The 10,923-nt window shown below is 48.7% G+C and overlaps 1 protein-coding gene across 1 annotated transcript in view; it reads right to left on the bottom strand.

The window, feature by feature from the left end:
• LOC117748360 (brain-specific angiogenesis inhibitor 1-associated protein 2-like) overlaps positions 1-7,922 on the bottom strand; it is a 28,976-nt gene extending 21,054 nt beyond the window's left edge. Inside the window, exons 1-2 of the mRNA XM_034558035.1 lie at positions 7,792-7,922; positions 909-984 (exon numbers count right to left, since the gene is read on the bottom strand). Of these exons, the coding sequence (XP_034413926.1) occupies positions 909-984; positions 7,792-7,839 (124 nt within the window). The 5' untranslated portion in view covers positions 7,840-7,922. The remainder of the gene's footprint in view (positions 1-908; positions 985-7,791) is intronic.
• Positions 7,923-10,923: the final 3,001 nt, after the last annotated feature.

The raw sequence follows: 10,923 nt of genomic DNA, 5'->3' as shown, positions 1-10,923 counted from the left end.
CCAGGAGGAGTTATGTTTAACTTCACCTGAGGGGCGTTCACTGACCCGTTGCATCGTCGTACAACAGAACGTTTAAAGCCTCTTCAGCTGGCTGATTTAAGACTAATAAAGACGACCGGCTAAGCCCAAACCTCCCTGCCCCCCATCCGGTCCAGTGGAGCCCGAATGCAAAGGAACAAAAGACCTGCCGCCCAGTTCCACTTCCTGTGGCATGTTCCCAGTGGCCAGAGATGCACTCCGAACATCCTCTGAGCCGCTGATGAAGTGGAAGCCCCGCTCGGGAGGCGCAGGGCTATTTTTAGCCTCATCCATCAGACGGAGCGAGGCCTCCTCTATCGGTCACGGAGGAGAGCCCTGCTCCATCGCTGAAGATATGATTAATAATCAATGCTAATCAAAGTCTCCGTAGCACCAATGAACTGCGGTTACCGTCTTTTCAGCTTAAAGTCGGTTCTCCTCATGTTTCTGAATGAGTCTTTTTTTTTTTTGTCCTGGTTACCGGCTCGTTCTCGTTTCCTCGTTCCCGGGAGGGGGAACCGGGAGTCTCACGACTCCTCTTGTTCCACTTCCCATTGGCTCAGGCTCCACTTAGCTCCCCCAAGACGTTTGTCTTTAACCTTGAGCTTTCTGACACACACACACACACACACACACACACAGACCATGCAAACCCTGTGCAAGCCACGAAAAGCAATGACAAAGGACGCACAATGGAGGCGGACATTTAGGATCAATGAACCGGTTTCTGAGGACCTCAACCGAGGGTCCGAGAGCTCTGGAGACGACCAGACGCTACTGAGCGCCTGTGTTGCCGTCACACCTCATCTCCACTCAGGAAGAAGGAAGAGGAGATAGAAGCAGCGCCCACTGGACAGACGGGAGGAATGAGAGGCGGTCGGGGTACTCACTGGTCAGCGCCTTCTCGTAGCTCTTTCCCATGGCGATGAAGTTCCTCAAGCAGGGGTTGAACTGCTCCATGATGGACTGGAAGAGAAACCGCACGAGTGGTTAGTCAAGTAGCGGGAAGAGATACCGACACACACACACACCGACATGAGCTACGATGACGGAGCTCCACTCTTTACTGGGGCATGAACACACACACACACACACACACACACACACACACACACACACACACACACACACACACAGTCGGCTGAGGAGGAGGAGGAAGAGGACTGGTTCCTCTCACCTCCCCTGCTGTCTGTTTGGACATCACACCTGCTTCTGGCTGGCGGCTCAGGAGCACACCTGAACTCTCCCACACTGCGCATGCTAATTAAGTTTATAAATAAATCTATTTTTCTAGCCAGATATCTCAAAGCCCTCTGCTCAAACACCCAGAGGTCAGTGTTGTTGCAGAAGGTCATCAACAACGTGCTTTGTTCTGGCAGTCGACCTGAACGCGATATGATGGGATGTACAGGTGAGAGAGACACAGAGAAAGGGGAGGAGCAACTCCACCTCAACACCAGATGGGACTTTGTTGTTTTGCATGAGGGAGAAACCCGACCAACACATCCAGGGTCTGAAGACGGATCCAGAGTTGGTCAGCACACTCGGTATCGTCTGACTCCGCCTCCCTCAGCCGGCTGCTCACTCTCATCTACACCCAGCAATGTAACACCCTCTCACTCTCATCTACACCCAGCAATGTAACACCCTCTCACTCTCATCTACACCCAGCAATGTAACACCCTCTCACTCTCATCTACACCCAGCAATGTAACACCGCTCACTCTCATCTACACCCAGCAATGTAACACCGCTCACTCTCATCTACACCCAGCAATGTAACACCGCTCACTCTCATCTACACCCAGCAATGTAACACCCTCTCACTCTCATCTACACCCAGCAATGTAACACCGCTCACTCTCATCTACACCCAGCAATGTAACACCCTCTCACTCTCATCTACACCCAGCAATGTAACACCCGCTCACTCTCATCTACACCCAGCAATGTAACACCCTCTCACTCTCATCTACACCCAGCAATGTAACACCCGCTCACTCTCATCTACACCCAGCAATGTAACACCCTCTCACTCTCATCTACACCCAGCAATGTAACACCCGCTCACTCTCATCTACACCCAGCAATGTAACACCCTCTCACTCTCATCTACACCCAGCAATGTAACACCGCTCACTCATCTACACCCAGCAATGTAACACCGCTCACTCTCATCTACACCCAGCAATGTAACACCGCTCACTCACATCTACACCCAGCAATGTAACACCCTCTCACTCTCATCTACACCCAGCAATGTAACACCCTCTCACTCTCATCTACACCCAGCAATGTAACACCGCTCACTCTCATCTACACCCAGCAATGTAACACCCTCTCACTCTCATCTACACCCAGCAATGTAACACCCGCTCACTCTCATCTACACCCAGCAATGTAACACCCGCTCACTCTCATCTACACCCAGCAATGTAACACCCTCTCACTCTCATCTACACCCAGCAATGTAACACCGCTCACTCTCATCTACACCCAGCAATGTAACACCGCTCACTCTCATCTACACCCAGCAATGTAACACCGCTCACTCTCATCTACACCCAGCAATGTAACACCCTCTCACTCTCATCTACACCCAGCAATGTAACACCCTCTCACTCTCATCTACACCCAGCAATGTAACACCGCTCACTCTCATCTACACCCAGCAATGTAACACCCTCTCACTCTCATCTACACCCAGCAATGTAACACCGCTCACTCTTTCTTTGAAATGGCGGCAGCGAGAAGTTCAAGGAGACGAGGGACGAAGGGAAGGAAGTTAAATGGACAGAGAGCACAGGAGGAGGAGCATAAGGCGGAAGGGGGCGGGGCAAGGGTACATTTGAGGTTGACAGACAACCTTTTTTTGTCACCATGGTGCACAAACTTCCAGAAGGGAAGTAGGACAGGATGACGCAGAGAGAGAGAGAGGGCGAGAGAGGGCACAGCTTCACGGCACGTGAAGAGGACCGATGATGAAGAGGACCGATGATGAAGAGGACCGATGATGAAGATACCGGTGGTACTCCTGATCAAAATGGATTCTTGGAGAAGACGTTTCTAACATTGCTCCAGCGTCTGATGTCACTCTCTCTCTCTCTCTCTTTGGGTGTATTCCCTGAACAAACCCAGCAGCAGTAATCACCGCCGCCTGGCAGGAAGACGGGCGCTCCACAAAGGAGTAAATATAGAAGATGGAGCGCGGCCAGGTTCTACCGTCTGAGTTGGTGCCCGGGACCGAGGAGAGGAGAGACCTCGTTGGTAGAACAGCTGCAGGGTCTCAGGCGGCGGACACACACACACACACACACACACACACACACAGAGAATTGAGCGGCTTAGCACTAAAAACTAAACTCCATAACAATGATTATGACAACAATGCACGTTGCAGCTCTCATGAACTTCAGCACAACAACAACACGCGTATCTTCATCATCAGTGTGATTGTCCCCACTGATGATGAAGATGATGAAGATGATGCACCGGACTAAATGCCACAGCGACGCTAAATCAGTGAACACTTTGAACTCTCTGGAGACCGGCAGCTCGATCCCACAAATATTATACAAAAGAATTCACTGACTCAAGATCAGATTAATATCACAGGATCATAATGTGTGTTATGAAGACGTGTCGAGCACGACTGAGACATGAGTCACATTTGACATCTTGGAGAAAAAGAAGAAAAAAAATCAAACCACCAGCTTAATATTTTCATATTTATATAAACAAACTTAATGGATTATATTAATTCCTACAAATATAATTAATCGCTAAGTCATTCATAAAATTATTTTAAAAAGCCTCTGTGACCAGCTTCTGACGGTGAGGATCTTTCATTTATGTTAGTTTTTAAACAAACAAGCATAAAGTACATTTGACAGTGTGTGTGTGTGTGTGTGTGTGTGTGTGTGTGTGTGTGTGTCTACATAAACAGCAGCAGGTTCATATCATGTTGGGGTGTAAATTACAGTAAAGCCGATCCCGTGTGGCCCCATTAGAACCTGCTGGGGGGGGGGGGCAACAAAGATAGATATAGAGTTTAAAAAGGGAAGTGTGTGTTAGTTAAAACACACACACACACTTTCCAGGGCAGAGTTGAAATGTGTGTGAACCGGTCGGCACACGAAGGTTACACACACATTTACTCTAGATGGTCGCCCTGGAAACGGTGAGGGCTCAAACACGGGAATGTGTTTGGCTACCGCTCACGAGTCAAGGTGACCCCTGTCGTCGAGTTTGACTGTGTGTGTGTGTGTGTGTGTGTGTGTGTGTGTGTGTCTCAGCTGGGCTTCAAACACACCTGAGCTTGTTGTTGCAGTCCACCAACAATATAGTTTACTGCTGGATGTAATCTCAATAATTCACATTCATTCCTAAAATGCCTCTAATTGAGTAATGATTGACAGTCAGTGGCCATTTTAATAGGTACACCTGTGCCTTCTGCATACAGTGAAACTGCTCTGCACCCCAACACACATTGTGTATTAAAATGAGAAGCAGTGCACCCCATTGTGTGAGAGAGAGAGAGAGAGAGAGAGAGAGAGAGAGAGAGAGAGAGAGAGAGAGAGAGAGAGAGAGAGAGAGACAGTGTGTGTGTGTGTGTGTGTGTGTGTGTGTGGTTGATAAACTGATGGATTATGTCCATTAGTCCTCATTATTCTGTTTCCCAGGAAATGGACGTTGTTTGTTCTGCTCAGCTAAAGCTCCAGCACCCAGGAGATGAGAGTCACTGTGTGTGACTTTTTGTGTGTGTGTGTGTGTGTGTGTGTCTGTGTGACTGTGTGTGTCTGTGTGACTGTGTGTGTGTGTGTGTCTGTGTGTGTGTGTCTGTGTCTGTGTGTTCAGCCAATTTCCCTTTCAGAGGAGTCCTTATCGGCGGGCAGGCAAACCGAGGCAGAGCCTCCTACTCCACGGCTGCAGCTAGAGGGGGAGACGGGAGGGAGGGGGCACTTCCGCCACCATATAAGGAAGTGATGGAATCCCCCCAGCTCTCCCCCCCCCCCCCTCCCCCCCTCCCCACACGACAGGGCTGCTCATCTTTATTCACCTCACGTTCGGCTCATTCCACAGGAAAGCCGAGTGAGGAGGTGACAGGAGGGAGTTTCCACCACCATGTGAGCCAAGTTCATCACACACACACTTAAGTGGAACATGACATTTTCCCGTGCAACAACACAAAGGAGGACCAAGATGTGCTGCAGAGTTTGTGTGAGCGCTCACCGTGAAATTTGAAAAGGAAGCAGCATACATCAGTGAGATCACACACACACACACACACACACACACACACACACACACACACACACACACACACACACACACACACACACACACACACACACACACACACACACACACACACACACACACACACACACACACACACACACACACACACACACACACACACACACACACACACACACACACACACACACACACACACACACACACACACACACACACACACACACACAGCTGGAGGAGGAGGGGCATCATTGTGCAGGACCGAAGCGTGTGTGACTCGGTGGTTTGAACCCCGCACACCGTGACCTCCGACATGAACCAGAGGAGCTCCATCTGCACGCGACCCCAAGCCATCTTGTCGTGGTGTGAGGAGGACCCGCCCATCTTCTCCTTCCTCAACAGCTGAGCACACACAGGCTCATTAACTCTGATCAGCACTGTAGATCACAATGAACCACTGTGCTCGTGATGCATAAACTACACACACGCTGGTGAAGAAGTGCTCCTCAGGGGAGGAACACGAGGACAAATACTTCACGTGGAAATATGACAAATATGTACAGTTGTGGCTCCAGAGGCTCACAGCATGATATGGTTATACACTTATATAGTTTATGACCACGGGAGACGTTTTCATGAACCATAGAGCACAAAGAAAGTGAGAAACACCACCTCAGCTCCACCTCAGCTCCACCCTCAGGCTCCACCCTCAGGCTCCACCCCCAAGTTCAACGTTCACCCTGAAATGTGACAACAAACCACACAGAGGACGTTCACAGTGTGAGTCATCCAGCAACGACAGTCAGCATCTCTTCATATCTTCAGCAGTGCGGTTCAGGCCTTTGTTGTTGATTTGGAGTTATTGTGTTGTGGCAGCTTGTAGTCGAACAGACAGATAAACACAAACAGCTGGAGGACAACGTGGTTGTTGATGAAAGGTCCTCCTCCGTTTGAGAGGAACCACCTGGGATCCATTAACGCTCCGCGGAAGCTCGGTGAAACCCTCAAACCAGACGATGCCGACTCGTCAGCCAATCGGCGTCGTACGTGCATCTGCAGCTCAAACGTGTAACTGGAGGCCCTCCGTGAACAGTCACCTCCTCGTGACCTCGTGTTCTGGAGTTGATGCTCCTCATCTCCACGCTGCATGGTTTTCAGAGAAATCGCTGACATTCTCCTCCTCGTTATCTAATGGGAGCTGGCACCTCTGGGCGTCATCATCTCCCACGCTTAATGAATTAATAAAGACCCGTTAGTGTCTGAACACAGCCGCACACAGGAGGGGGGGGGGGGGGGGGGGGGCTCTGCTCCTGCTGACTCCGTAATGATGCAGCCTGCTGATGACAGGAAGAAACCCCACTGCTGCATTCCAGCCTCCTTATGCGCTGCAGTGGAGAACCCAGTCACATGAACCTGTCAGTCATCATCTTCCTCCTCCTCCTCCTCCTCCTCCTCCTCCTCCTCCTCCTCCTCCTCCTCCTCTTCTTCTTCTTCTTCTTCTTCCTCCTCTTCCTCCTCCTCCTCTTCACGATGCAAACCTCCCTCAGGTCACAACACCACCTCTCCCTCATCAGGGCCTCCATCGAGTCCACGGCAGCCTGAAGTTTCGCCTCCCCGTCTCCTTCACGCTGAACATGAACTCTGTTGACCCGACCTCCTCGAACGCATCGACGCTCTCCCCCTGCATCCAGCACCTCCTCCTGCATCCAGCAGCACCTCCTCCTGCATCCAGCAGCACCTCCTCCTGCATCCAGCACCTCCTTGTTGGAGGCGGGTGGACCGGTGACAAGTTTCCTCCTTGTTGTGCTTTCGCTGCTGGAAGCCACCTCCCCTGGAGAGGAGGCCCCGAGAGAGCAGTGAACCTGAAGAGCAACACCTCCTCCTCCAAGTCTCAACGAGAGCAGGTCCCTGAAGACCACGTGGAGACAGTGTTCTCCTCCTGCCACTCAAAGGAGTGAATCTCTGCTTGAAGAACCTCAGATTTGGGGTTCTGAGGCCAACGTCAAACACTCAGTTCACCTCCACACGGACGTCCGGCTCACGGCAACAACAACAAGAATAAAGACCCCCAAATGAAGACCCCCAACGTGGACCCCCATGGGACCCCCAGCCTCTGTAGACGAATGGTCTCGTTCAGCCGCTTCAGTACCAACATGAGGACCAGTTCTCTGCGTGGAGCAACTTCAACTGAACATGCAATGAGCATGACTCACGAGCACCATTACATTGCCAAAGGAAAGAAGAAGAGGAGCATTGTAACCAGAGAGGTTGAGTCACTGGAGCTCAAATCAAGTCCATACGGACAATTATCAGATCTCATTGGTCCATTTCTTATTGGACTGTGTGTTCTTTAACCTGCTCCGAACACCTCAGAGGACACAACAAAGGGTTGTTGTCTTCCTCATCACCGGACAACAAGCTGTCCGTCACGTGTCAAAGGTGTCCGCCGCCGGTCCTCCAGGTGGTGTCCCTCCGCGGCCGGAGGACGCGTGGTGAGCGGGCAGCCGGTCTTACCTTGTAGACATTCTCCGTGATACGGTGCACCTCGTCGGTCCGGGACATCCTGGATGGCGCGTGCGTCGCGAGCAGACTGAGAGGTCCTTTCCGGTGGAGGGCTTTTCCCGAGCGGGTCCCGGGGAAGCGCGGCTCTCTTCTGCGGGTGGACGGAGACTCGAGCCCGGCTGCGGCGTGCGCGCTTTTATAGGAAAGTCCTCCGCGGCGCGCACACCGGCTCCCACACGCAGCGCAGAGGCGGTGCTGCCTTCAGGGGCGGTGGGGAAAACACAGGACTGGTTCTGGTTAGGCGTTTTACGGGTTTTCATTTTAAAGTTAAAGACGACATCGTGGGATGAAATGTGAGATGGGTGCGTGTCTTTGAACGTGACCACATAAGTAGAGAAAGAGGCGTTCAATGGTCTGCTGTGGACATGTCACATGACCGAGTCTGCCACCTGCATCCAATCAGATCCCTATTAACCAGCTCCTATGTATTGTTATGCTAAGACACCTGGATACAGGTGTGTCATGTGATAAGGGAAATAAAACAGGGTGTAATTTAAAGATCCCTATCATGCTGATATAATAATAATAATAATAATAATGGTACTCAAAGGCACTTTACATGGTCAAAAACAGAATGAATAGAAGCAATAACAATATACACAAGAAAGATGACATAACTGTAAGAAACCAAACCAACACATACCTAGCCAGAGACATATGTTATGCTTCAGGAGTTGTATTAACAAACTTTAATATTCAAATAGACACTTTGACAGTTACCCCTCAGCAGCTGATTTACATTATATATATATATATATATATATATATATATATATCCCTCCATGGCACATGGTTGGAGACGACTACTGTCTGTAGATGAATAATGTACATTTAGACACAATCATAAAGGTGTTTTATTATTTATTTAGTGAAAACGCTTCGTTATACGACATTAATTAATAAATATACAAATGTGCAGAAGTTAGTTTTTTCATTTCTATTTGTTTGTTTGTCTATTTATTTAATTACAGGACTTTCTTTTAAATGTTTTTGTAGAAATGATCAAACTCTTTTTATTAATCATTTAATCATAACTTTCTTATATCCTCCGCCGCCCTTCTTCCTGCTTCCTCTGGCATCAATTAACCCCAACTGACGCTGAACGAAAACGTGTGTTTAACGAGTGTCCGTGAACGCAGCACAGCGTTTAAAAAGCCTCGCCTCCTCAGCCGTGTCACGCGCTGCCCACGCCACCGCCTTCAGGAGACCCGAGCGCGTCTCCACGCATATAATACCATAATAACATGTATAACCACATCATCATATTATTATATTCACCGGCGGTGGCTTATTTGTCTTTATAGTATGTATTATTAAATATTATAGTAGCAGAGATGAGGAGAGTTTCTTTACATAATATATCATGCGTAGGAGCTGGTGTTCATGTGTTCATGTCTGCTCCACCCACTGAGGGGGCTCTGTTGGGGGGTGGGATGGAGCCACGGTCCCCTGGTCCCAGAGCCGCGTGGTGGGTCACGCATCACCATCTGAAGGCCTTTGACGGAGCATTCCACGCCTCACAGTATCGTGATATTCTAGGAGGATAATCCAGAGCACCCTCAGATGGACCGGCTTGGTTTCCAGAGTCACGATTCAAACGAACCCCAAGAGAGCGAACCGCAGGCGGCCGATGAAGACGGATCGGCCTCGTGGAGGCGCTCCTCGGTGGGCGCTCAACCCCTGCACTTAGTTTCTATAATTGAATGTGGGGTTTCATTATGTTTGTGGACCGTCGATCCATCTTGAAGTCCAATTATATGCTGCAGCCCGTTATGTCTCTGGTCTATTGCTGTACCCTTTCTTTTTGCTGTGTATTGGTTTTGTTTATATGTTGTTGTCAGTTTGTCTATGAATTTTATTTCCATTTTTATTTTGAGATTTTGTTATTTTAGGCTGCCTTAAAAACATCTGGCCAGGGACAGCAGATGGAAATTAGCCTCTCTGACTAACTTACAGTCCAACTGTTGATTGGTGTGCATTGTCCCTGCAAAATAAATGAATAAATAAAATACACAAATGAATAAAGTTAACGATTGTTAATCACAGTTAGTTCAAGTCATGAGCAGTCGGGCAACAACGAGGACTTGAGACCTGAATCCATACGAGGAAAACAACAGCTACAGACGTTGAATATATATATATATATATATATATATATATATATATATATATATATATATATATATATATATATCGTTTTATTATAGCCCCCCTGCACCCCATGAAACCTTAATTTCGTTTTATGAGAAGTTGTATAGGGGCAAATAAAAGAAGGGTGCTTCAATTTGTCATGTATTGTTGTATTTTAATATTTTTTGATTTTTTATCGGGTACATTGTATTGGGTGAACTATACCTGTTAAATTGGTGTTCTAGGGTTAATTAAGCCCACTAGGGCTCAAAAAGGAACGGTGTGTAGCTTTTAGGAGCCATGTTTTCATGTTGCTACAGTAGCCCAGAAGGGACAAACCAAACACGGCTCTAGATGGGGTTGTTCTTGTGTTCTACAGTAGCCCAGAAGGGACAAACCAAACACGGCTCTAGATGGGGTTGTTCTTGTGTTCTACAGTAGCCCAGAAGGGACAAACCAAACACGGCTCTAGATGGGGTTGTTCTTGTGTTCTACAGTAGCCCAGAAGGGACAAACCAAACACGGCTCTAGATGGGGTTGTTCTTGTGTTCTACAGTAGCCCAGAAGGGACAAACCAAACACGGCTCTAGATGGGGTTGTTCTTGTGTTCTACAGTAGCCCAGAAGGGACAAACCATTCATGTTTCCTCGTTGGACAAAGTTCTCGGTTGCAATCTGAAACCTCATCGCTAGGTGGCGCCATATACTACACACTACACCTTTAGGAAAAGCAACATTTCAACTGGTCATGTGACTTCTTTATCTATTCATCACGAGACTTGAGCTTTGAGTTGGACCGTCTCCTGTGATGTAACAGATAGGAATGTGTGTGTGTGTGTGTGTGTATTCAGTACACACACACACTTCCATTCAGCAGCATTTGATCCCGCCTTCACGACCGTCCTACTCACCATCGTCCTCCTAGCCAATCAGATCCACGTCCGTGATTCATCCC

Source organism: Cyclopterus lumpus, chromosome 19 (genome assembly GCF_009769545.1).
Source record: "Cyclopterus lumpus isolate fCycLum1 chromosome 19, fCycLum1.pri, whole genome shotgun sequence".
Lineage (NCBI taxonomy): Eukaryota > Metazoa > Chordata > Actinopteri > Perciformes > Cyclopteridae > Cyclopterus > Cyclopterus lumpus.
Note: the sequence above shows the minus strand (reverse complement) of the source record. Positions and strands in the feature narration are given on the sequence as shown.